A 24,618-nucleotide genomic window follows, 5' to 3' on the forward strand; every position below is an offset into this window, starting at 1 on the left:
TCCCTTTCCCAATACATTTTAAATATATTTTATATTTGTATATATTTTAATTGTATTTTATACAATATAACAGAAAGAACTATGTGGTAAATGCTAAGGTAACATGGAGAGAACCGATAACGGATGGCCGTCAGAAAATGTTACAGCGGTTCCCACGCATAAATGCACTTGACGTATCTGACGTACGATATCTCAGCTTGTGTGGGGGGGTGTTCTGTGGAGGATTAGGACTACAGCTCCTACAGCTCCTAACCGGAGTACTCCTTCTTGATGCACTTGGCAATGGTGCTGAGCTGCATGTTGGTGGTGCCCTCGTAGATGGCTCCGATCTTCACATCACGGTAGTACTTCTCCTGGGGGAAATCGCGGGTGAAGCCAACGCCGCCCATAAAGTCGACGCACTTGATGGCCGCCCGTTGGGCCACCTCCGAGGCGTAGTACTTGGCCATGGCGGCCTCCTTCTGGAAGGGCACGCCCTGCTCCTGCAGACGAGCCGCATTGTAGGTCATCAGACGGGCAGCCTCGATCTCGGTGGCCACGGTGGCGATCTGGTGCTGCATCGACTGGAAGTTGTAGATGGCATCTCCGAACTGCTTGCGTTCCAGCAAATAGGGAATGGTGGCATCAAAGGTACCCTGGGCCAGACCCACCATCTGGGCGGCAATGCCAATGCGACCCTCGTTCAGGAAGCCAGCGGCGTACTTGTAGCCATGGCCGAAGGTGCCCAGAATATTCTCCTCGGGCACGCGCACATTGTCGAAGGTCAGCTGGCACGTTCCGGAGGCACGGATGCCCAGCTTATCCTCCGGCTTGTTCACAATCAGTCCGGGGGTGTCACGGTCCACAATGAAGGTGGTGATGCCGCGGTAGCCCTGCAATAAAAGTACCATAAATATTAGTAGTCAATTCGGTATGACTATAGATGAGGCACTGGTTTTTAATTTATTAAATATAAATATAGGAAAAAAATGGAATTAAAACTTTTATTTTTTAAATTATTGCTTAGATCGTTTTTATACAACAATTATCAATTTAGTGAACTTTGATCTCACAGCGATAAGATGGCAATCATTTAAATTAAAAATAAAGATTAGCTTTGGAAAATATTATGGAATCGAAAAAAAAGAAATGAGATTAATACGAAGTCTATAGAATATCATTAGGTTATTTAAAATTATATTATAAGACAACATATAAAAACAAAATAAATAAAAAAGGTACTTTGCAAAATAAAACTTGTGATGAAAAATATTACAAAATTACTAAAGTTGTTTTAAATACTTACATCCTCAGGCTTGGCATTGGCGAAGACTAGGAAGACTCCGGCCACATCGGAGTTGGAGATCCACATCTTGGAGCCGTTTATCACGTAGTGGGAGCCATCCTTCTTGGCCACCGTCTTCAGGGAGAAGGCATCGGATCCTGCGCCGGGTTCAGTCAGGGCGAAGCTGCCAGCATACTCCTGGGCCAACTTGGGCAGGTACTTGGCCTTCTGCTCGGCATTGCCGAACTTTATCATAAGCGAGTTGACCAGCGTGTTGTGGATGTCCACAAAGGCGGCCACGGCGGGATCAATCTTGGACAGCTCCTCCACCACGATGATGTTGGTCATGAAGTTGCAGCCACTGCCTCCCAGCTCAGTATCGATCTCAATGCCCATCAGACCGTTCTCGAAAACGGCCTTCACCACAGAGGGATCGAACTTGTGCTCATGGTCCATCTTCTTGACCAAGGGCTGAATCTGCTCCTGAGCCAGTTTGGCAACTGAAATTGAAAGGATTCAAGTTTAATTATATGAAAAATTATATTTAAAATTAAAAAAGAACACATTGCATTTTTTAATCATAATCTATATAATTTCAACTCTAAATTTAAGCCAGTATAAAAAAAGCTTACATGTGTAGCTTATTCTTCAAATACATTAACAATTAACGATCGTTAGAATAGCTTTACAAAAAAGTTCTGTGAAAGCTTTGAAGAACATTTAAATGCACGTTTTCTTAAAAAAATCGTGTTTTAAGCTTTTTGCTTTTTATTCTTTTCTACCTATTTTTCTTCTAAGAGGCCCGATGTTTGCTGTTGGTCTATAGTGTTTGTATAAGCTCAGATATTTCGCTATATACATTTGTGTATCAGATAAAATATCTTTGTGTGAGTGGTGCGTGTGTCTTTTTTATCAACAGATTCTTCAAGTTCTCCGATCGCGTGGGGCTTTCGCAGCTGTCTTTTTCGATAGTCTATTATTCTCTCAGCGTATTTATTATTGATCTTTTTTTAAAGCATTTTGCTTCTTGACATTGTTTTTCCGCTTGAAAGCCAACAACTGGTACACACCCACCAAATTCTCACACCTTCAACACCCTCTCTCTATTGACTTTCCTGCCATTTTGCATACATTCGGATATGTTTCCTTGCTATTACATACTTTTCATGAGAAACGCATAAATAATTGACGAAGTTTGTATATTCATTTAGTTTTCCAACCATATGGGCTTGCCCAGCATTTTTATAACAGATGTGACGTGTCCCAATGGACTCGATGGTAAATTTCATTTATCCTTTTTTTCAACTTTTGTTAAATAAATAAAACACATTTTATTAAATACCAATTTCTCGAAGCTAATATAAATGCCAGCAATACATATAAAATTATAATAATAAGGTGCTTCTGAAAAAGGTAACGTTATCTATTTAAAGCATTCTTTTTATAAACAAATTGTTAAGAATCTGAGAAATTAGTAGTTGTTTTAATTTTGTAAATGGAATTAAGTGTGAACATAACTATTGTTCGTAAACTTTTTTTTTGATTTAACTCAAAGTACAAGTGTCAACTGTACAGATTCATATAGTAAAAGCAATTTGAAAAAATATAAAACCAGTTTTAACTTATGCACTTGGCCACTTTGCATTCAGCTCAGATTGCGCAACAGTCAGACCATATAGACACCTACTTTTCCATTGGGAATATTTGTGTGTATATTATATATGTAGGAAACCATATAGATTGAGACCAATTGAGTGATTGATAAGCGGGACGAAGAAAAATAAAATTATTAAAAGAAAAAAATGTAACCTTCCCAACTAGGAATTAGATGGATTGCAGGCGGACGAGATCCGCCCACTCAGCTAATTCAACTCTCTAGGAAAGGGCGCCCGACCAAGAGCCACGCCCCTGATTGTCCGGCGTGATCACTAGAACAGTGATCACAGGTGGGCAGGGGGCGTGGCTCAGTCGCATTTAATGCTCTATCACAAGTGTAACGCTATTCGGTTGACGTATAAAACCAGAACCAAACAGCTGACTGACCTGTGAAAAATGTAAGGATATTTATATACCACCCACGCTTTAACTATTATACCGCAGAAAAGAAAGGCGTGTTAGGATCCCAAAACTCGAACTCGCGCTTTGGTAAATTTTTCCATTATTTTACCGGCAACTCAACGAGGAACGCCACCGCCAGCCGAAAAAAAGCAGCGACGAAATTCAAAGTTGAGCGGCGGCGGTAACAAAAAGCTATTTTTAGACCGCATGAAAGTGTGTGTGAGAGACCCACCCCCTTTTTCCCTTATCCCCAACTGAGGTGAGTTTTACGTGTTTGGAAGTGATTTTATACTTTTTGGACAATTATTGAAACCAATATATAATATATTTTAAGAAAAGTCGGTACTAAGGTGATAGGAAAATTTTAACATAAGCAACAAAAAGCTTGTGATAAGGTTAGACCTTGAACTTGCCAGCTGGCAGCTTTTAAAGTACTATCTATACATTTTTAAGGAAATAAAATATAACCATTTATTTTTCATCCGACACTTCACCGATTTAACGACTTTTTAGATATACATATAGACATATTTAGTTTGAGCATTTTAAAAAGTATTTTTCCTTGTTATTTTTTATTTTAATATTTTTGTTTGTTTGTTTTTTTAATTTTAGTTATTTGATAGTTTTACACTTTTAAGTTTTTCTTTCGCAAAAGTTTTTAATAGAACAAAAATTATAAATTTTCTCAAACACATTTTCTCTTATCAAAAATTGTAGTACAAAGTTTAATTGGGACTAAAAATCTTTATACTTTTTTAATAAATAACATTTTGTAATATTTTCTTTAGGACCTACTTCTTCTTTAACATATTTTCTGGCACCTGATAATGTAGAAATAAACCGGTATCACAAATTATATAATATTGGCGCACACGCTAGACAAATCAATTTAATTAAGCGCTCTCCTATAGAAAATGCTAATACGGCCAATGAAAATTATTAGATTACTTGGTCGTAGAAAGTAGAAAAATTGCACCTAACAATATTCGAGCAAACATCATATTAAGTGACATTTTAGCTCCACTATCCAAATAAAAATGTGCTTATCTGGCAAGCGGCCTCCTCCACGCCACATTTTCCCCACACTAAATACACCTTATCAGCAGAAATATAAAACTCGAAAAACACAAATACAACCAATAATGCAGCAATACTTTAGTTAGGTGGTAAAATGCAAAAATATTAATAAATAACAACAAGAGCATCATGAATGAGGCGATGCTTGGAGTTACGTAACAGGCAAGTCAACTAAACACCATAAAAATATCTAAAAATTCGGCATGGAAAAAAAAAACACGCTTATCGAAATGGGGCTACACTTGGAGTAAAATCACTCTGAATTCTGATGATCTACATAAGTTAAGGGCGAAACTCACCAGTCTCCTTCATCATTTTCTCATCGTCGGTAAGGAAGGTAAGGGGTGGGGGAAGACCTGTTGCCGAGGACATCGCAGCATTTTGCTGACGTGCAGCGGAATTAACCAGCTAAAAAATAAGTAAAGCAAGTTAAATAAGTTAATGCCAAAGTAAGAATTGAGGGGGCGTGGCCAACTTACCATGCGCACTGGCAGTCTCTTCAGGCTGTTCATCATCTTGAATGTAGTGGAAAAATTAATTTAATCAAGGGGCCAAACTGGACTTTATTTAGGATTTTGGACCGGATCCCCAGAGACAACGGCAACAGTTGGCTGCTCACACGCGACTGAATTTCCATTCTCCAGCAGCAGACACGATCGCCAGACAAGAGCAACCAGATTTTGAAAAAGCTTTTCACCACCCAAACTGAAGTTCAACACACACAGCCGGTTAGAGCATTAACGAACGGTGGTAAGCCAAAGTACACAAATTAAATTAGTTAAAATATAATAAGACTCCAAATTTTATACTATTTTTTGACATTATATTAAAATTAATTTGTTGTAAGTTATTACAGTTATTTTTTTTTTTGGGGACTAAAAAGTTTACTTTAAGCATACATTCATGCGTTCATATTTTCCAACTCCATTTCAAATTCAAAATATCAATTTCGTATGTTGAATTTATTGCGGAGCCAAACATTGTACAGACCCTATACGTTCTCAATTGAATAATTTTTCAATTGAAATTCAATTTAATTTTTTTTTTTGAAATTCAAATGTAACAGTGGTGACAAGTCACAGGATTAGTAAAGACACACTCCCCACAAGTGTTGTAAAGCGCAGGTCTCGATTTTGACGTTTCCTCATCTAGAGATGAACCAAGAGAGATCGATACTAATCGCAAAGAATAAAAGTTTAACACTATATGTAAATAAACATTTAATTAATTAAAATAACACAACTGGGTAAAAAACCAATTGTCATCTCTCAACCTCCCAGAAATTCAGTTCCCGCCTTTCTTTTGAATTAAATTTGTGTTTTCGCTTTACACTCATACAATTCCCTTTAGAGGGAGAATTTCAATTTCAGAATGCAATCATAGCGCAGAGATAATTTCTTTCTTTAGTGTAACGCCCAACGCAAACCCTGCAAGGATGTGGGCAAAAGTATTTAAAAGAAATAAATATGTTATCTCTTTAGTGGGTGAACGGCCCTCAGGGATGGGAGCAGCCTGCTCGTAAAATCACGATTATGCTCGCCAACACAGCCACACTTATTGCTGCTCACCTCTAGCAACTCTTCTTCTTTCCTTTTCTTTTGGCTTCGTTTCCGGAGAAGTCGCAGTTGAGCAATTTAAGCAAAACACGTGCTTAATTTCCTAAAATTGTGCATTTTTGTTTGCAGTCCGCACAGCAAAATGAAGCAGAACCCGCACGTCTCGTCGTCGCGTAGGAAGAACCGCAAGCGCCACTTCCAGGCCCCCTCCCACATCCGCCGGCGCCTCATGTCCGCCCCGCTGTCGAAGGAGCTGCGCCAGAAGTACAACGTGCGCTCCATGCCCATCCGCCGCGACGATGAGGTCCAGGTGATCCGCGGCCACTTCAAGGGCAACCAGGTGGGCAAGGTGGTCCAGTCGTACCGCAAGAAGTTCGTCGTCTACATCGAGAAGATCCAGCGCGAGAACGCCAACGGCACCAACGTCTACGTGGGCATCCACCCCAGCAAGGTGCTGATTGTCAAGCTGAAGCTGGACAAGGACCGCAAGGCCATCCTGGAGCGCCGCGGCAAGGGCCGTCTGGCTGCTCTCGGCAAGGACAAGGGCAAGTACACCGAGGAGACCGCCGCCCAGCCCATGGAGACCGCGTAAACCGCCGGAAAAAGCTCACAACTGGACCGCCCTCGTCGCTGTTTACTGTTTTTACCGTAACGCTTAGTGTAAAAAACAAAACATCTGAAAAAATCGCGTGTGGAAAGCGACGCATTCTTTACAATAAAGAAAAGTTGATTTTCGCAAATGGATCCTAATGGCGTTTTCCTTTAAAACGGATTAAGTTTTAAAATCAGTCGTGATTAGATAAACTACCTAAACTAAATAGCATTTTGTAAGCTTCCATGCAAGCCATGTGGTTTGGTTTATGCAGATTATAAATCTTTATAAACAAGTTTTTCAATTTGGAATTATAAAAGCTTTGGTAAAGTGACGGTTCAAAAAATCCTAATTGCAGTGGCTAAAAACTATACAAATTTTTAGACGAAACTATTTGAGAAAGTATATGCCCGCGCTCTGTGCAAGGTTATCAATACATGTGAAATTATTTTAGACACATTTGTTATGAGAGTAGACTTAGTTCGCCAATTCTTATTAGATTCTAAAAACTAAATCATTTATTTGCCTTTCCACGCAACAATACCGCAATATATCCTCCTTTCTATCCCTTCATTCGAAACTTATATTCCAATATATAATGCCTTATACTAATCTGTTAAATGTGTATTTAAAAGCTACACTCTTAAAAGTCCTCAAAAGTGTGTTTAAACTTTATTAGGAAACTATCTTGACAATATTAATTGGTGTATCGATGAATTTTATGTTTCTTTTAAAGTTAAACTTTTAAAATAGTACTCTCTTCTATTTTTTATCAATCGACTTTAGATGAAATACAATTTCAGATAAAACAGTCTTATCATATGAAGTCCACCGAAGAGTAATTTTTAAGGCTCAGAATGCTTATATTAACATTTTAATGATTTCTTGGGCGTTTAAATCGATGTCCAGACCACAAACATTTATTCTACGAATAATCTAAAGCTTAACCTTGTTGTTATCCTAAAAGGTTTTCACGCTTAAAACAGGAAAATAGAGTTCTGAAACTTTCATAAAGAATAAGGCACTACTTTTATATCGAACGCGATTTTCCTATACATTCCTATAATTTTAAAAGCTGTATTTTCTTTGATTCTTGTTTCACTGAAATCTGAACCATTTTTATTGGCGATTCAACATGTTGATTTTTGATTTTTGTTTGTACTTGTGAGGTTAGTAAAAGACACTTTGATAAGCTTTGGTTTTTGCTTTGAGATTGAAATTTGAAGGATAACTTGATAGATTCCAACTAGTGGCGCCTAGAGTTATGCATCCTGGGATCGTATGGAGCGGGACGGGACTCCACACGGGACTTGGCCTTTGGTGGCTTCTTCTCCTCCTTGTAATCGTCGCCAAATTTACGACGGTTCTCCTCTTTGATAAAAGCCTTTCGCTGTGAGGGAAACAGTCCATTCGGTTCCCTCACTATATTGGCCTGGGAACAATAGACCTGCGGATTGTAATCCGGCACATCTTCGTCGTCGTCCCAGTTTTCTTCGGACTCAATCTTGGCGTGTCTGGTGTCCTCCGTTAGTACAGCAGCTGCACTCGTCTGATACTGGACTATAATCTTGCGATCCTCGCACGATTTGGTGTGTTGCTAGGCAAGGATGAGAATTAACGTAAGGTTTCTTACTTTACAGCATCATACTTACATATAACTCGGGCTCCGGTATCAAATGGGCCTTGTTAAAGGGACATATCATCAGTTGCACGGTGTCTTTGTAGATCACACGGCATTTCAGGATGTGCTGCTGGAGTTTCTTGCGCAACATTTTGTGCTCCTTGTTGTATGGGCAGTTAACCATATCCGATTCGTCTCCGTTATCCATATTTATTTATTTTTCTGATCTTCCAGAACCTTTTAGGAGTTTCAGATTTCACGACAGGCTGGCGCTGTGTTAAAAAAGTGTTGGGTAACATCGTAATAAGGTAATAATAACCGATAGTTTTGAGATTAGATTTTCAATGACTTGTATTCTTAAATATATTATTTAGATATGGGTCGCAGCTGGTTATATTTTATATATGAACAATGCCAATCAACAAGTTACATCTTATGTTATGTTTAAATTGTTAGTTTCTTAACAAAAACTCTTTAGCTATTGTTTTTTTAAATAAAGAACATTTTAAACAACCCAATATCTTAAAATATTGTTTTTTTTTACCGATATCTCTACAACGACATTTAGTTTACAAACACTGTTTTGTGTTCATCTCTAGTACATCTTACAACACTGACTCGTACTAATAAACAAGGCAGCTGGAAAACATTTATAAAAATCGAAAAATCCTCGATTTGTCTGCAATTAAGTAGTTTAAAAACAAAGCAGCAAGATGGGCAAGGGCTTCAACAACTACATGTGTAAGAAATTCTTCCACCCCGCCTCCAGGGACAATCTGAAAAGGGTAAGTGACCTACAGGATCCTGATGAAATGCGTATCTTCTAAGGTGATGGGCTAACAACGAAGTAATCTTCTCCAGGTGTGGATGGCGGAGCAGCAGGCGGAGGCGTACAAAAAGAAGCAGGAGGAGCTGCGCAATCAGTACGAAAAGGAGCAGAATCTGCACGAGAACAAGGCGATGCTCAGCAAGGACAGCAAGGACAAGTTGAGTGTCAACTTTATGTACGAGCCACCGCCAGGAGTGCGAAAAGAGCGCGAAAAGGACGACAACGAGCCGGAGTACAAGTTCGAGTGGCAGCGGAAGTACAACGCTCCCAGGGAGTCCTACTGCAAGGGGGACACCGAGATCCGGGACCAGCCCTTTGGCATCCAGGTGCGCAACGTGCGCTGCCTCAAGTGTCACAAGTGGGGCCACATCAACACGGACAAGGAGTGCACCATGTACAGCATTTCCATGAGCGAGGCACGCAAACTGCATGCAGAAACCGAGGCCGGCGACATCATGGCCAAGAATGTGCTGGAGGAGCAGATGAAGGAGGATGGCCTAATGATGAAGCGATCGGCGCTGGAGTTGCAGAGCATCAAGGCCATCCAACAGCAACACCAACTGGTGCCCAGCGATGGCGAGGAGGAGGCCCACGCCAATCAACAAAATCCCGAGCTTGTCTTCCTCAAATCCCTGTCCAAGAAACAAAAGCTAAAGCTGTTAAAAAAGCTGGAGAAGATCGAACGTATGAAGCGCAAGGGCGAGGGTATCAAAAAACCCTCTAAGAAAAAATCCAAAAAGCAAAAAGACGATAAAGAGAGCAAGAAAAAGAAATCGAAAAAGGACAAGTCAGGCAGAAAGGAAAGAAAATCTTCGGTTGGCGACAGTTCGTCCTCCTCTTCATCCTCGGACAGCAGCGATTCCGAGGACACTCACAAAAATAACCACAGAGATGACAAACGAAATGGTCATCAGAGGTCCAGGGAATCGGAGCATAGCCACCAGCGCCGAAGGGATGAAAGCAGGCATCGCAGAGATCGCTCGCGATCAACCAGCAGAGATAGGAGAAGGGAAAAAGAGCGCCGGGAGCATTCCAGGCGATAGTATTATCATTGTATTGTCCACTAATAAATTTTGAACATTTTGTATCCATTTTAAACTAGATATTTGTTGTAATACCTTTTTGGGAGTTCATAAATTACATGTTAATGTATATTTTGTCTCATTATATTTTATTAAAAATGAATAGCTTTGCTAAAACTCTTTATTTTGCCAGAGTGTGATATACATACTTTAAAGACTTTATTGTTTACTAGGTGCTTATTCAATTTGCCTAGATCCTGGCAATTTGAGGGGTTGTGGAGGATCCGGCGGAGACGCAGAGCTCGGCGCCGTGGTTGCTGCCGCCCTCCCTGGAAATGCTCTTCACGTGGATGTGGCTCTTGAGCATCGCAGCCCGTAGGACGAGCATCCTGGTGTGACGCTGATACTGCTTGCCCATGATCAAGGCCCGCTCGAAGGTGCTGTTCCGCTGATCCGCCTCCTTGGCGTACAGGATCTTGTTGTGCGAATCGATGCGCGCCTGAATCTGCCCGTCCAATATCAACTGCATCACCTCGTTCTCTAGATCGCCCACCGATGAGTTAAAGGCCATGGCCATTTTGTGCATGTCTGCCGACATGTAGGGGCTGAAGTATTGGATGAGCGCACGGTTACGAATCTTGGTGTACAGCGTGGTCACATGGGGAGCTATGTACATGTCCACCAGCAGATTGTCCCTGATCTCATCCAGCAGCGTCAAGCAGGAGGCATATTTGCTTTCGTAGAACTTGAATATAATATCCCTGAGCTGGGGCTCCAGTTCCAAGAACAGTTTGAAGGATGTGGAAGCGATGACCAGGCGCTTCAGTTCCGGTCGATCGAAGGTGGCCAGGGCACAGAGACCACCGTAAACCGCCACATTGCTGGTGGAGATCATCTCGGGAAAGTCGCAGTGATCGAAGTTGGCATTGAGGAAATGCTTGGCCGCCACCTTGTACTTCTTCTGCTGCAGTTCCGCCAGACCAGCGGCGCACTCCAGCCGAGTATGCACCTGGGCATTGGCCTCCTTGGAGCCCTCGGCAAAGTCCGGAGTGCTTTCCGCCTTGGATATGTAGCTCATCACATGGGCCCAGTTCTGGAGATAGATGGAAACCTTGATGACATTTAGGCACATGTTGACCACATGCTTGCCACTGGTGCAGTAGTCTCTGGCCCGGGAATAGCACTTCAGGGCATTGGTGAGGTCGCCGCAACTGAGGTAGTGGTCAGCCAGATCATCGTGACCCCGGCGAATGCTCTCCTTGATCGAATTCGACTTGTAGTTCTTCAGATCGGAGTCCAGTTTCTCCAGCTTCAACGCCGCCTTCTTCATCTTTGTGTCCACCCATACGGCATCGTAGGCGAAGGCATCCTTCTCGCCAGCGGGCTGTGCTTGTCCCTGAGCCTGGGCCACTGGTTGGGCGGCGATATCGGGCAGAGGAGCTGCAGCTGCTGCGGCTGCCTGATCTCCGCCAGCATTGGCAGGCGGAACTGGAGCATTACCGGCATTCAAGTCACTCAAGCGCTTGTGCAGCACCTGGTAGAGATTGACGTTGTAGGTGGTCTGCACATAGGTAATGGCCATCTTCAGAGCCTCCACTGCCAAGATTGGGCACACATCGGCCACAAACATCAGGCGATGCAGTCTTACGATCCCGGCATATTGATTGGCGTACACCTCGAGATCAATGCTGGGATTCTCCACCACAATCTGCTGCTCCTCGTTGTTCTCATTGTCCTCATTTGGCGGCGCATCCACTTGCATCGGCTCCACAGCGTTCTTTTGTTTGAGAAATACACAATTTTCATTGACTACATTTTACCAAATATAAAGTTTTTCATGGCTATTTACATGCATAAGTGGTGGCATTGGCAGCACGGGCATCTTGCTTTAATTTCCTATGAAAATCAAATTGAAATTCTCACAAATTCTCGCTTAAATCTGCTTTTGTTTTTGTCAATTAATTTTCTCAAAACGATTTGCAAAGTATTTGGCATCGATATACCGGTGCGAACTAGAGGTGGACAATCAAGTCGTTATATTTTGCCGATAGTCACGGCTATTAATATCCAACCAATTTCAAAGGAATTTCTGCCGAATAACTGTACAAGATCTGTTGGAATTTGTTTAGAACATACCGATTTCAAATATATTCTTATCATAAACCTAAGCAGCTTTGATTGGAATTTGGTTAAAAGTACACCCAAAAAAATTCGGTCACAGTTTTCCTCTGTCATTGTGACTTCATTATCTACTCATCTCTAGCGCCCTGCATCGATGAACGAGAACTTACCAACACTGTTTTCCCAAACAAGAAGAAGAGGAAGCGCACCACGCATTGATAAACTTTCAGTTGTTTGTGAAATTAATAAAATAAAGAAGAATAAATTGACCAATAAGTAATCAAAGATGTCAAACATAACGGCAGCGGTTATAGCCAACCGCAACAAGAAACATTTCCTTGGCGTTCCAGCTCCATTGGGCTATGTGGCCGGCGTTGGTCGCGGGTAAGTACAATCGAATGCACTATTTTGTCATGGGGAAAAAGCTAATTTTAATGGTTTTCTTGCTTTTTTAGAGCGACGGGATTCACCACCCGTTCCGATATTGGTCCAGCCCGTGATGCCAACGATGTGTCCGACGACCGCCATGCGCCACCAGCCACCAAACGTAAGAAAAAAGACGAAGAGGAGGAGGAGGACGAAGACTTGAACGACTCAAACTATGACGAGTTTAGTGGTTACAGCGGCTCCCTGTTCTCCAAGGATCCGTACGACAAGGACGACGAGGAGGCGGACGCCATCTACGATTCGATAGACAAGCGGATGGACGAGAAGCGCAAGGAATATCGCGATCGGCGGCTGCGCGAGGATTTAGAGCGGTATCGCCAGGAGCGACCGAAGATTCAGCAGCAGTTCAGTGACCTGAAACGCTCGCTGGCCAGCGTCACCTCGGAGGAGTGGTCCACCATCCCAGAAGTGGGCGATAGTCGCAACAGGAAGCAAAGAAATCCCAGGGCCGAGAAGTTTACCCCCTTGCCGGATAGCTTGATATCGAGAAATCTTGGCGGTGAATCCTCCTCCACATTGGATCCGTCCTCGGGCTTGGCTTCCATGGTGCCTGGTGTGGCCACTCCCGGCATGTTGACGCCCACAGGAGATTTGGATCTGCGTAAGATTGGTCAGGCGCGAAACACGCTAATGAATGTTAAGCTATCGCAGGTTTCCGACTCTGTGACTGGTCAAACGGTGGTGGATCCCAAGGGTTACCTCACCGACCTGCAGAGCATGATTCCCACCTATGGCGGCGACATCAACGACATCAAGAAGGCACGTCTGCTGCTCAAGAGTGTGAGGGAAACGAATCCCAACCATCCGCCAGCTTGGATTGCATCTGCCCGTTTAGAGGAGGTCACCGGCAAGGTTCAGATGGCCAGGAACCTGATCATGAGGGGCTGCGAAATGAACATCCAGTCCGAGGATCTTTGGCTGGAGGCAGCTCGTCTTCAGCCACCGGATACAGCGAAAGCGGTGATCGCGCAAGCTGCTCGTCACATTCCCACCTCTGTGAGGATTTGGATTAAAGCGGCTGACTTGGAAACAGAGACGAAAGCCAAGCGCAGGGTTTTCAGAAAGGCTCTCGAACACATTCCGAACTCTGTTCGCCTGTGGAAAGCCGCCGTAGAGCTCGAGAATCCCGACGATGCACGTATTCTACTTTCGCGAGCTGTGGAGTGTTGCAACACCAGCGTGGAACTCTGGCTGGCCCTCGCCCGTTTGGAAACCTACGAGAACGCTAGAAAGGTCCTAAACAAAGCTCGTGAGAATATACCCACTGATCGACAGATTTGGACCACAGCTGCCAAGCTGGAGGAGGCTAATGGCAACATCCACATGGTGGAGAAGATCATCGATCGTTCGTTGACCTCGCTGACCGTCAATGGAGTTGAGATCAACCGTGATCACTGGTTCCAGGAGGCCATCGAATCGGAGAAATCGGGTGCAGTCAACTGTTGTCAATCTATTGTAAAAGCAGTCATTGGAATAGGCGTAGAGGAGGAGGATCGCAAGCAAACCTGGATAGATGATGCAGATTTCGTAAGTATTCATATGCAGCTTGTATTTGATTGAACAAAATTAATGAAAACTCATTATTTTCCGTGTTTCAGTGCGCAAAGGAGAATGCATTTGAGTGTGCACGAGCTGTCTACGCTCATGCGCTGCAGATATTCCCCTCCAAGAAGAGCATCTGGTTGCGGGCAGCCTACTTCGAGAAGAACCATGGCACCCGTGAGTCCCTGGAGGCCTTGTTGCAGCGAGCCGTGGCCCATTGTCCCAAATCGGAGATCCTCTGGCTGATGGGTGCCAAATCCAAATGGATGGCTGGAGATGTGCCGGCCGCCAGAGGAATTCTATCGCTGGCCTTCCAAGCAAATCCCAATTCCGAGGACATTTGGTTGGCAGCCGTTAAGTTGGAATCGGAGAACTCGGAATATGAGCGGGCGAGACGATTGCTGGCCAAGGCCAGAGGTTCTGCACCCACACCCAGGGTGATGATGAAATCGGCTCGTCTGGAATGGGCTTTGGAGCGTTTTGATGAGGCTCTACGTTTGCTAGAAGAAGCCGTCGAAGTGTTTCCCGATTTCCCCAAACTTTGGATGATGAAGGGTCAAATCGAGGAGCAGCAGAGACGGACGGATGATGCGGCTGCCACGTACACGCAGGGCCTTAAAAAGTGTCCCACCTCCATACCACTCTGGATTCTATCCGCCAATCTGGAGGAGCGCAAAGGCGTGCTGACAAAGGCTCGTTCCATTCTGGAACGTGGACGTTTGCGCAATCCCAAGGTGGCTGTTCTCTGGCTGGAGGCCATCCGGGTGGAATTGCGAGCGGGTCTCAAGGAGATTGCCAGCACCATGATGGCCAGGGCACTGCAGGAATGTCCCAATGCCGGAGAACTTTGGGCGGAGGCCATCTTCATGGAAACCAAGCCACAGCGAAAGACCAAGTCAGTGGATGCCCTCAAGAAATGTGAGCATGACCCACATGTACTTCTGGCAGTATCCAAACTTTTCTGGTCGGAACACAAGTTCTCAAAGTGCAGGGATTGGTTTAATCGAACGGTTAGTATATTATATTAACTTTTGAATTGAGCTAATCTTTTATTTATTACAGGTCAAAATCGATCCTGATTTGGGCGATGCCTGGGCGTATTTCTACAAGTTCGAGTTGCTGCACGGCACAGAGCAACAGCAGCAGGAGGTCGTCGATCGTTGTATTTCCGCAGAGCCCACGCACGGCGAATCCTGGTGTCGAGTCAGCAAAAACATCCAGAACTGGCAGTTCAAAACCCCTGAAGTGCTGCGTGCCGTTGTCCGGGAGCTATCCATACCCACCTAAGCTTAAGTTTATTTTGATTAAACGACATGTAGTCTAGCGCTGCATCTCTCTATATCCTTTAACGATGCGATAGAATTGCTTAAAGTGCTTGAAGATGAATTCGCACAGGAACAGGCCCAAGCTGGCGGCAGCTCCACAGCCAAAGATTCCCAAAGCATATCGGCACTCGGTGATGCCTATGGAGACAAAGCCACCCACTCCACCCTCGCACTTGGGCTTCTGGGGGATCCACTTTCGCTCCTCGCGATTCACCAAGCTCACTTCTCGCTGCCAGCGTAATCTGGGTAGGAAATTTAAGTATTTTAAGATTTTATCTGAGTTTAAACTTTTCTGTTTTAAACAAATTATAAGGATTTCGAAATTATTAAAACTAATTTGTTAGGTAACAATTATAAATTAATTGAACTTTTAAATTGTTTAAGGACATTAAGCATTTAAAAAAAGTAATTTTAGTAAAGATTCTTACTGCCTTCGTATGAGCTCCTTGTAGGGAAAGTTCTTCCTCGTCGGAATGGCCAGCATGGGCAACTGGAATGGCTCAAGTTCCATCAGTCCACACTTTTCTGGCTCACTGAAGGTGTCGCTGACGATTTGGTAGCCAGCTTGCAATTCCACCTGGTAGGCAAATAACCCTGTGCGCATTCTTTCCATTCCTAAAATCGGCCGAACATAGACATTATCTCCCTTGGAGGCTATCTTCTTGTGGTACAGATTCTTGGTCACTGGATCTGTCGACTCTGTGAAGTATATCTTATTGTATTGGGTATCCTGAACACCGATTTCCAGAGGAGATTGACCAAGATCAGTCAACGAACGAATGGCATCCGATGGACTTTGCAGCAGAGCCACGATATTAGCCGAAAAAGAGGTGAACAAGAAGAGAGCGGCTACGAAAGTGGTGAAGACAATGATCCTGGCCGATCGATTGCGCACCTCCACATAGAATCCCTGCTGGCACATTGCGCCCCACACAAAATTCAGGGTATCCATGTAGGCCATGTCATGGGTGTGTGGCGAAAAGAGCAGTTCTATAACCAAAACCACGGTCGTTATGATCAGCAGCATGAGAATCGAAACCCACACATCGTTCTCAAAGGGCATGGCGAATATATTGGCCACTGCCGAAAGTGGTGGCTGCCGGAACATAATCCCAGCTCTCACCCGATACGTTTCGGCCACAAAGTCAACCAAAGCAATGCGATCCAGTCTCATGAAGATCGCCAGTTGGGCCAAGTCCAGTTCGTACCGCTGAAAGCGACCCATCAGACCATCGAAGGATCCATTCGGCTGACGCCAACCATAGTTGACGGTTTGATAAGTGTTGTAGCTGAAAGTAGGATATGATATTTCTTTAACAATAAAATGTTAGATATATATCAAATATTAAATAGAATCATTCAAGCCAAATCAGAGGTAAATCTGTTTCAAAAAAATTATCATTAAACAAAGAATAATAAACTAAACTTAATACAAATAAAGAATATAGGACATTGAAAGCCATCTTATAAGTATGCATAAGGCCAATATACATATAAAAATCAATAAAATAAAATACCTTTTCTTTAAAATTGGTATGCAATAAATAAAATACCCTTTCTACAAGGTATTATAAATTAAAAATTTTAATTTTTGTGAACCATTCAAAATAATGTTTTAACAATCTTTTAATGGTTAAAATAGAAACTGCTTTCAAGTTTAGGTTAAACAACCCAATAAGTTAATTGCGCGAAAAGCTTGAGTAATAAAAAAAATGTACCAAATTAAGAGTGCTAATTGGAATAAATAAATTTTCTAATGTTTTTTAACAACATTAAGATGCAAGCAAAGAGAAAGTAATCTGATCTAACCTTATGTTCAAGCGATTGGCCAACTCCAGCATCAAGCGATGATTAACCTTAGAAATAGTGTCAATATGTCTAAGTGATAGATCTTCAATGTTTGTAAACAAATCGGGAAAGGCAATAACTATAGCCGAGTTGAAAACTATTCCCTCGAGATTTTGCCTATATGTTATGGCCGATCCAAAATGCTGCAGTGCGTGGACTATGTGCCTCCTATTTCGAATGTTGTGTCCGATTAACTTTATCTTTAAGGGCTTCCAAGCAGCCACCTTGTACAGATCGATCAAGCTGGATGAAAAGTTTCCGTCATCATTTTCATAGTGGAGCACCCTTAATTCACTGTCCGGAGGAATAAATATCTCTGGATCCTCTAGTAGATCGATATCTGACCGATCTTCGCTAAGGAGCAGCCAAAATCGATTTGTGGTAAAGTAGTTGTGCTCCGGTGCAGCTGACCACCGAAGTAGATTTAATGCACAATCGCTGTTGAATTCCAGCAGAAGGATGCCCGTTTTATAGGGCAACAGGGGCAGCAGAAAGGACGTCTCCCAGTGGCTGGAGTTGTTGGCATGGAAACCCTTTGGCGGCGGTGCGTCCTTCTGCTCATCCAGGACATCGACATGCCGCAGGTCCCTTAGCGAGGTCGCCGTACTGACCTGCACATAGAAATCGTTGAGGTTGAAGTGCTGCCACAGCGTCCAAAGGCGATAATCCGCTGAAGGGGAAACAACACAGATATACAGGGAAAAAAATGAATTTTTTTAGTTTTATTAATTTTGCTTTTAAATTTTTAGACTGTGGGAATGTTTGTAAAGGTTTTCCAGAAGTATTTAAGTTTTTTACTGGGCGAAAGATTAGTTTTTGGTTTTGTTCATTTTTGTTCAGATTTCAAAAATGTATGTTTTCTAAGTATAGGGAAATATAAAACTACTAAATTGTTTTATATCAAATTTATAAAGTCTTGTTTTTATATTGAGTAAATATCAGATAATTGCCGATAGAGATAAATATAGTGCAAGGGTTCGATTCGCCTTGAAATATGGTTCTTAATCTTTAAAGATTTCTGCCTGTGCATTGACGGGTCATAAATTTTGGCCCTAGTAGCACATTGCATGCAGAGGGTTAATTCACCAATGTCCGTGTGACAAACGACCAGCATCAGGCTTTGAACGCCGTGGTGGCGATAGTAAGCGACTAGCATATCCGGCAACTGATTGCCCCACCGTGTTTTCGAGTCCGGATCCCCCGGGGAATCCTCGCTCCGCCAGCTGCCACCGACACGTGGCCCCATCGCAGCACTGACAACCAGGAAAAATAGCAGGGGCAGCCGGTGGAGAGGTCGAACTTTTATCACTCCGAATATTAACGAGTTGCTGTCGTCTTGTCGCTTTTGCATTTCCCCCGATGTACTTTTTCGATGGTCAGTGTCGGTGGCTTTTATAGCCAAAGTACATTCGCCGGTAATTGCATTCAAGAATTGCATTAAAATTATGCATTGATTACACTCCACTGCACGGTATGGCCAACCCTTTGGGTCCCCAGGGTCCTTTGGGTCCGCTCAACCCATCTGCCATCATTACGTTGGGCAATCTTCGCCAGCAATTTCGCGACAACTGCAATTGGTCATCGATGGCGTTTAATTGCTCCGAGCAAGTGGCGCACAAATTGTCGTCGTGGAAGTGCGGACAAAGTCAATTACGTGTCAACGACAACCGGAACGGAAAAAGTTTCTTCGACTTTCAGGACTTGGTTTGGCATTCGGCGGATAAGCACTAAAGTTGTACGTAGCTTTTTGGCAAAAGAAATGGGAAAGTTTATCTTTGGGGCACTTTCTGGCACTGTTTACTTGCTTAAATCTGTGAATCTATTACTTTCGTTTGTATTTTCCCTGTAATAAGTCTGATTAATATTTGTGTATCTCATAAAGAACTAAAGTTTTAAGTAAGCAATCTAAAATATTTATGGTATAAACGGTAAAAAGTATACTTAGTGCTTGCTTGTTCTTAAAGTGACTATAAATATTTATATCTAAGTAAAAATAAGCAATACTAAAAATATACTTTAAAGTTGTTACTCTATATTTTTTAATTTTAATTTTCAATACTTATTTTTTAATCTTTATTTCTTGACATAGTTATACAAAAACCGTGTTGCTGAAAAAAACATTATTCCTGCATGCTAAATCTTTATCAAACTTTTAAAGGAAACTTCGAATAAGCTGAATAAAATCAGAAAGAAAGCCAAGATTTGGCCTGAAGACATAAGCATTAAGAAGCAATTAAGAAAATTGAAAGAAAAATAAGACAGAAAAAATAGGCAAATTTGATCAAGCATGGAGCGGATATATACACACATGCATTGGTTGGAAAAACTGGTATTAGCACGATGTCACAGGACAACAACAACGAATATAAGGAAGCAGGACATGCCCATACACGACGACATTAACACAATTACAATCTGAACATGTGTTAGTCTTCTTAGACATGCGTTGACTATAAAGAAAAATCCAATTAAAAGTGATAAAAGTTATTGAAGCGTAGCGTGGCAAAAAAGGAAAGCCATTAGAGGAAAAACAACAGGAAAAACAAATGGCCGAAATGCGGAAAGGGAAGCGAAAAGGCCGGAAAGGAAGGCCGCACAAAGTGGCTGCCATTTGTGGCACGCAATATATATGGCGCTGATTGCAACACCAGATTATCACACAGATTTGGCAAGTGGCGAGACATGCTAAGGACAAATCAAGATTCACCCAAGACCTTCCATCCCCCATTTTCCTCTCATTTGGTTAGGGTAATCATTCATCCGCCCAAACAAAAAAGGAAAAGATTTTCCACTTCGAAAACATTTTCCGAATCAATTAAGGATGGAAGAAATTGAGATGAGGGTAACTGAATTTTAGATTAACCAAGTAATTGGGTCTAAAAACTTTGAAAATATAACAGCGAAATGAAATAAAAAGAAAGCCCGGCAAATATATATTATGAAACCATAATTATGGTCTTTAAAAAAAAGTAACCGAAGGTTAAGAATTAATATTAAAAACTATAAATATTATCAAAAATGCTAAAACAGTATAGTTTTTCAGAAATATTTTTAGTGAACTAAACAAACAGTAAGATAATTACTGGCTTAAAAATTGTTTCATACGACAATTAAACTTACTTTTTTAATCAAAATTGTGCAGTTTATTTTAAATATTCTTTGACATTGTATATTTTTTGCCATGAATCCTAACCAAATTGTACCTGTGCTTATTGCGCTTCTTGTTTTCTAGACTCTTTTTCAGCAGCGGCAGCCTCCTTTTTAAGCTGGTTGTCTCTTTTAGACGAATGTTTGCGCCAATTTTTGACGACTTTTTCGAATTCCTTTAGGCGAGCTTTTTTATCCTTTTCCGATTCGGGGTCCTGTCCAACAGTGCTCTCATCAATTTCGTCCTCATATCCTCCAGGTGGCAAAGCATTGAAGTAGCTGTTGTGAAAAGCTGTGCGATTTCCATCGCGAAACCAAAACGGCTTTGATCGTTTGTACATATGGGGATAGTTCTTAAACTCAAGGCGTTCCTCTTCGGCCCGAGAACTAAAAACTAAGAGAGTTAAAATGGCTATTAGGGGTAGGACTCCGAATAATGAGATCTTTTGCCATAGCTTGGAATGTCCAGTGATTGCTAGATAAAAATAAGTTTAGTTTTATGAACCAAATTATTAGAAAATAATACAGACGTGGTTTTTTTTCGGTTACGGCTGGGCATCCCAAGTCTCCTCCTTGAATTGCAGTTAAAGCTAGTTTTGCCTTCTTTTTCTTGGGTTTGCCCAGTAACAATTCATCACATGTTTGTAGTTTTTTTTTACTTTTATCCATTGGTTTAACAGGGTTTATAGTCGGCTTGCATTTGGTCCCGCCTTTTATAGCAGTCTCATCCTTTGGCTTGGTGTCTTTAATCACATTATTTTCTTTAGGGGTTGTATCTATAAAGAAGTAATCTTTAATATTACTTTTACATTAATAAAATAACAACCTTTTTTAGCTGGTTCAGACGATTTGGCATCTTTACCCTCCTTACTCGTTGTTTCTATTAAATATGACATCTTTTACTATATATAAAAACATATAAGCTAAGCCATTAACCTTTATTTCCTGTTCCAGAAGATTTTTTATCTCCAGACTTGGACATAAAACGCTGGGAAAATTTAGAGTTTACTGGACATCGTGGGTATATATATTTTAATATTTGTATGCTCCTTTTGTTAAATGGAAACATTACTTTTTGCAAGGGCCGAAACCTGAATTTTGAAATACAAATGTGCCTGAATTTTAAGTTTTACAGTCCAATAGTGTCAACTACCAGCCTACCTAGAATACTGAAAATTTAAGAACTAAAATACTTGTTTTTAAAAAAAGTCAATAAAATCACAAGTCACAAACCTGTTCTTAAATATTCCATTCAAACTTTTAATTCTTTGTCTAAAATTTCCATTAACCATGAATCAGCTTCTAGTTTTTAAGTAGTTCTTATATAGTTTTTAGCACGTTACGTTTTGTAAATTTTTTTTTAAATGTCATGCTTTTTCTTTGCTCTTTAGCTCTAACACTTTAACCACTTTTAGTACTTTACTTTGTGAGTAAATGGGCGAAGTTAGATGGCGGCAGTTCATTAATCATTTCGCTCATGCTTTTGGACGTGCGCCTGTCATGTTCAACTATTTTTATAATTTTCACGCTGTGTTTTCGCTGGGTCAGTTGATTTTTTATTACTTACACTTACATTGCAGAATTTTTTCGCACCCATCCGTGCTTGTACTTATGTAATCCATATGGGATGAAAAACTTTATGATTGCTCTTTAAGTGGAGGTAGTTTCTTCCTTTCATCAGCCACTCCAAATTGCTGTTTGTCGGCTTTGTTGAGCTTAAAATAATGCAAATTTGTATTTTGGGGCGGTGACCTATTTTCCATGTAGATTGTGTTCCTTGTCGAAGGGTTTATCCTTTGAAGACCTTGCAATTATCGAAGATCTTTCGCTTGACTGATTCGTGTGTGATTTGCATATGGAGCAAAAGGCCTTTGACAATTAGGGTGTGTATTTATAGAAGCCTTTACAACCTTTCCACCTCTGTTGGGCTCTATTATTTTTGTGTTGTATTTTTGTAGCCCTAGGCTAAGCTAAATAGATGTATGCATGATGTTTATTATGCAACCACAATGTGCTACTTTCTGCTACCTTTTGGCTTTCACGCCTTTGAAATACATTTAATCCATCATTGCACAGTCGAACATGTTGGATCTATATTAGGGTGAACCATTTTGCCTTCATAAATATTACGTATACGTCTTTTGGACGGGGCAAAGCATTGTTTGAGAAAGCAAAGTTTATATACTAAATAGGCATTTAGCCTGGAAATAATTGTATTAGTAGCATTATCTTTTTGAAACTTGGCTTTAAGTTTTCAAAATGTTTTGCATAGCATTTTACGCAGTGCATAAATCTTAGTCCACCCTAACGCAAATATACCCGTTCAAAGGATCCCGGCCTAGCCCTTGGCCATGTCTGACTGTCTACAGCTTTATTGACTCCCCGTTTTCAATTTGCCTCAACATAAGAGTGCCGAGGAAGAGAGACCTGTTGAAAAGGTGCAAAATCGCTCATTCATTCGTTAGCTCGTCCTCGTTTACCTTTGGCCCCCTTTCCCTGTTGGGCAAACACGCTTAGGCAGCCTTATCAATCAAAGGTATCTGTATCTCAGTATATGGATCGAACACACCCACGGAGATACAGGACGCGCCCACACGTATGTTATTAATAAGGGCCATTTATCAAGGGCTGCGACCCTCGATTGGTGCGAATGCGAAGCTCCTCAATGCTATGTGCCAGATCAAGTAAAATTCGGATTAAATTGTGTGCCTTTCCTTCTTGCTTTTTTTCCATTTTTATTTAAGTATTTCTTATGCTTGTTTGTCGTGCGATGAAATCGTGAGTGTGGTAAGAGCGATTTAAGTAAAATGCTTTCACCGGGCGGCAGGTGGCTAATGAAATGGGCTGTAAAGTATCTCACAGGCAATTAATATTGATTGGAAACTCATAAATTTGGCGGGATAATTTATGACGTGAGGAAATTAAGATAAATCTATACGGAGGCTCTAAGGAATGTGTTCGATTCGGAAAGCATTCTCAGCCAATTGATCAAAGAGATTCCGATTTTGATTTCCAAATGGCAAATAAAACGAAGAATAATAAATATTTTGGATTATTAATTTTATGTTCTGTATATATAATTTAATTTTCCTACAAGTTAGAAATATAGTTTCATTCTTTTTAGCGTTCCAATACTTTTAAAAATGTTTTTACCCTCTTTTTGCAACATCTTGATGTACCAAATTTAAAAGCATATTCTTTTATTGCCTCACATTTGAATCAACCAAATACTTATCTTACTTCGAATGCTTCATTAGGCTAACCCACGAAATCCCCGCTTGGAGACAGCGCGAAGCATATAAACTAGAGCTCAATATGTCAAAGTTCGTCGGCCATTGAGATTAATTAATGGAATGTAAAATGAACAGCGGCGAATATCAGAAAAAACAGGAAAAGCAGGAAAAGCAGCGAAGGCAGATAGTCGGGCAATTAGGCCCGAATTTCAAAGCCCAAGGACGAGGACGACAAGGACAAGGACCTTAGCCGGATACGGTTGCTTCGACGGATACGGAGGAACTCGAACCCCGCCCAGCACAGATGGGTATCGCGTATAATTTGTGAAAATTGATGATTTGTTTAGATTTACGAATGAGCGAACAAAACGAGCCAAATTGGCACGTAGCAAGGACGAAAAGGAAAACTCGAGCAAAGGGAGAAAGGTGTTGCCATGCCTTTTTCCTCCACTTTCACCCCCTTGCATTTTCAGCAAAGAAAGCTTCAAGGTGTTCGCTAATTGATTCGATATAGATAAATGACCTCAGAGGGCGAGGGACCGACGCTAGATGGCGCCACATAATGATTAACGACCACTTTTTTTATGGGTCGTTCGGTAGAACTTTTACTCCACACTCCCTACATTCTTATACACACGTTCTCATTATTATGGTTTCCCTGGAAGGCCTATAAAATTCCAATCGCCACCAGAAATTTGAATCCTGCAGCGGCCATAAGCCTTAATTACTTGTTGATTATAAATTATTGCCAAGTGAAGGGAGAGCCTGGGGAAACCACTCACCTTGACTGCTGATTAAATAACTAAATTAGATGGCAGATTGTCTGCCTGGCTCATTCAGTAGTCGTTTGAATGGGAAAACTTAAATAAGTTTTGATTAGTGGGGATTATTTTCGTATTATATAATTTTCTTGTCGCAATTAGTATTCGGTTTTGT

At 41.6% G+C, this 24,618-nt stretch overlaps 8 protein-coding genes across 11 annotated transcripts; 3 read left to right on the plus strand and 5 right to left on the minus strand.

The window, feature by feature from the left end:
* Positions 1–23: 23 nt before the first annotated feature.
* Positions 24–5,036, minus strand: LOC108146388 (short/branched chain specific acyl-CoA dehydrogenase, mitochondrial). The gene is made up of 4 exons (XM_017272382.2): positions 4,879–5,036; positions 4,699–4,807; positions 1,286–1,764; positions 24–872 (listed from the first exon to the last, which is right to left on the minus strand). The coding sequence occupies exons 1-4, from the start codon at positions 4,912–4,914 to the stop codon at positions 249–251; spliced, it is 1,248 nt and encodes a 415-aa protein (XP_017127871.1). The 5' UTR covers positions 4,915–5,036; the 3' UTR covers positions 24–248.
* A 918-nt stretch (positions 5,037–5,954) lies between these two features.
* On the plus strand, positions 5,955–6,699 carry LOC108146524 (60S ribosomal protein L26). Its single transcript, XM_041708372.1, has 2 exons — positions 5,955–6,023; positions 6,085–6,699. Exon 2 carries the CDS (start codon positions 6,098–6,100, stop codon positions 6,545–6,547), a length of 450 nt encoding a protein of 149 aa, XP_041564306.1. The 5' UTR covers positions 5,955–6,023; positions 6,085–6,097; the 3' UTR covers positions 6,548–6,699.
* A 928-nt stretch (positions 6,700–7,627) lies between these two features.
* LOC108145740 (gametocyte-specific factor 1 homolog) lies at positions 7,628–8,448 on the minus strand. The gene is made up of 2 exons (XM_017271303.2): positions 8,200–8,448; positions 7,628–8,144 (listed from the first exon to the last, which is right to left on the minus strand). The coding sequence occupies exons 1-2, from the start codon at positions 8,374–8,376 to the stop codon at positions 7,794–7,796; spliced, it is 528 nt and encodes a 175-aa protein (XP_017126792.1). The 5' UTR covers positions 8,377–8,448; the 3' UTR covers positions 7,628–7,793.
* Positions 8,449–8,769: 321 nt separating this feature from the next.
* On the plus strand, positions 8,770–10,196 carry LOC108146362 (corepressor interacting with RBPJ 1). Its single transcript, XM_017272339.2, has 2 exons — positions 8,770–8,953; positions 9,030–10,196. The coding sequence occupies exons 1-2, from the start codon at positions 8,882–8,884 to the stop codon at positions 10,038–10,040; spliced, it is 1,083 nt and encodes a 360-aa protein (XP_017127828.1). The 5' UTR covers positions 8,770–8,881; the 3' UTR covers positions 10,041–10,196.
* On the minus strand, positions 10,152–12,027 carry LOC108146361 (COP9 signalosome complex subunit 1b). Its single transcript, XM_017272338.2, has 2 exons — positions 11,869–12,027; positions 10,152–11,796 (listed from the first exon to the last, which is right to left on the minus strand). The coding sequence occupies exons 1-2, from the start codon at positions 11,899–11,901 to the stop codon at positions 10,270–10,272; spliced, it is 1,560 nt and encodes a 519-aa protein (XP_017127827.1). The 5' UTR covers positions 11,902–12,027; the 3' UTR covers positions 10,152–10,269.
* Positions 12,028–12,314: 287 nt separating this feature from the next.
* LOC108146313 (pre-mRNA-processing factor 6) lies at positions 12,315–15,478 on the plus strand. 2 transcript variants are annotated; one of them, XM_017272274.1, is made up of 4 exons: positions 12,315–12,524; positions 12,596–14,114; positions 14,186–15,139; positions 15,192–15,478. In XM_017272274.1, the coding sequence occupies exons 1-4, from the start codon at positions 12,427–12,429 to the stop codon at positions 15,414–15,416; spliced, it is 2,796 nt and encodes a 931-aa protein (XP_017127763.1). In that variant the 5' UTR covers positions 12,315–12,426; the 3' UTR covers positions 15,417–15,478. The 2 variants fall into 2 exon arrangements, with proteins under 2 accessions (XP_017127763.1, XP_041563825.1); XM_041707891.1 differs by lacking the exon at positions 12,315–12,524 and having other exon boundaries at positions 12,596–12,687; positions 12,755–14,114.
* On the minus strand, positions 15,450–18,548 carry LOC108145626. The gene is made up of 4 exons (XM_017271162.2): positions 18,389–18,548; positions 17,264–17,972; positions 15,883–16,743; positions 15,450–15,696 (listed from the first exon to the last, which is right to left on the minus strand). Exons 1-4 carry the CDS (start codon positions 18,546–18,548, stop codon positions 15,450–15,452), a joined length of 1,977 nt encoding a protein of 658 aa, XP_017126651.1.
* Positions 17,878–21,593, minus strand: LOC108146314. Of its 3 annotated transcripts, XM_041707892.1 has the most exons (5): positions 21,386–21,593; positions 21,276–21,329; positions 20,980–21,225; positions 20,506–20,924; positions 17,878–17,972 (listed from the first exon to the last, which is right to left on the minus strand). In XM_041707892.1, the coding sequence occupies exons 1-4, from the start codon at positions 21,516–21,518 to the stop codon at positions 20,512–20,514; spliced, it is 846 nt and encodes a 281-aa protein (XP_041563826.1). In that variant the 5' UTR covers positions 21,519–21,593; the 3' UTR covers positions 17,878–17,972; positions 20,506–20,511. The 3 variants fall into 3 exon arrangements, with proteins under 3 accessions (XP_041563826.1, XP_017127764.2, XP_041563828.1); XM_017272275.2 differs by lacking the exon at positions 17,878–17,972 and having other exon boundaries at positions 20,419–20,924; XM_041707894.1 differs by lacking the exons at positions 17,878–17,972; positions 21,276–21,329 and having other exon boundaries at positions 20,428–20,924.
* Positions 21,594–24,618: the final 3,025 nt, after the last annotated feature.

This window comes from Drosophila elegans, unplaced genomic scaffold (genome assembly GCF_018152505.1).
Source record: "Drosophila elegans isolate 14027-0461.03 unplaced genomic scaffold, ASM1815250v1 contig_208, whole genome shotgun sequence".
NCBI classification, from domain to species: Eukaryota; Metazoa; Arthropoda; class Insecta; order Diptera; family Drosophilidae; genus Drosophila; species Drosophila elegans.

Excerpts from the sequence above, each read along its gene's own strand:
- LOC108146388 (XM_017272382.2), bottom strand. The coding sequence starts at position 4,914 with ATGATGAACAGCCTGAAGAGACTGCCAGTGCGCATG. Across the intron at positions 4,808-4,878 it reads AGAGACTGCCAGTGCGCATG|CTGGTTAATTCCGCTGCACG; the intron begins GTAAGTTGGCCA and ends CTTATTTTTTAG. Across the intron at positions 1,765-4,698 it reads GAAAATGATGAAGGAGACTG|TTGCCAAACTGGCTCAGGAG; the intron begins GTGAGTTTCGCC and ends TTTCAATTTCAG.
- LOC108146524 (XM_041708372.1), top strand. The coding sequence starts at position 6,098 with ATGAAGCAGAACCCGCACGTCTCGTCGTCGCGTAGGAAGAACCGCAAG.
- LOC108145740 (XM_017271303.2), bottom strand. The coding sequence starts at position 8,376 with ATGGATAACGGAGACGAATCGGATATGGTTAACTGCCCATACAACAAG. Across the intron at positions 8,145-8,199 it reads TACCGGAGCCCGAGTTATAT|CAACACACCAAATCGTGCGA; the intron begins GTAAGTATGATG and ends ATCCTTGCCTAG.
- LOC108146362 (XM_017272339.2), top strand. The coding sequence starts at position 8,882 with ATGGGCAAGGGCTTCAACAACTACATGTGTAAGAAATTCTTCCACCCC. Across the intron at positions 8,954-9,029 it reads CCAGGGACAATCTGAAAAGG|GTGTGGATGGCGGAGCAGCA; the intron begins GTAAGTGACCTA and ends AATCTTCTCCAG.
- LOC108146361 (XM_017272338.2), bottom strand. The coding sequence starts at position 11,901 with ATGCCCGTGCTGCCAATGCCACCACTTATGCAT. Across the intron at positions 11,797-11,868 it reads CAATGCCACCACTTATGCAT|AACGCTGTGGAGCCGATGCA; the intron begins GTAAATAGCCAT and ends CTCAAACAAAAG.
- LOC108146313 (XM_017272274.1), top strand. The coding sequence starts at position 12,427 with ATGTCAAACATAACGGCAGCGGTTATAGCCAACCGCAACAAGAAACAT. Across the intron at positions 14,115-14,185 it reads GGATAGATGATGCAGATTTC|TGCGCAAAGGAGAATGCATT; the intron begins GTAAGTATTCAT and ends TCCGTGTTTCAG. Across the intron at positions 15,140-15,191 it reads GGGATTGGTTTAATCGAACG|GTCAAAATCGATCCTGATTT; the intron begins GTTAGTATATTA and ends TATTTATTACAG.
- LOC108145626 (XM_017271162.2), bottom strand. The coding sequence starts at position 18,548 with ATGGGGCCACGTGTCGGTGGCAGCTGGCGGAGCGAGGATTCCCCGGGG. Across the intron at positions 16,744-17,263 it reads GCCAATCGCTTGAACATAAG|CTACAACACTTATCAAACCG; the intron begins GTTAGATCAGAT and ends TCCTACTTTCAG. Across the intron at positions 15,697-15,882 it reads AAGGAGCTCATACGAAGGCA|ATTACGCTGGCAGCGAGAAG; the intron begins GTAAGAATCTTT and ends TTTCCTACCCAG.
- LOC108146314 (XM_041707892.1), bottom strand. The coding sequence starts at position 21,518 with ATGTTTCCATTTAACAAAAGGAGCATACAAATATTAAAATATATATAC. Across the intron at positions 21,330-21,385 it reads TTCTGGAACAGGAAATAAAG|AAACAACGAGTAAGGAGGGT; the intron begins GTTAATGGCTTA and ends CATATTTAATAG. Across the intron at positions 21,226-21,275 it reads GTCTGAACCAGCTAAAAAAG|ATACAACCCCTAAAGAAAAT; the intron begins GTTGTTATTTTA and ends ACTTCTTTATAG.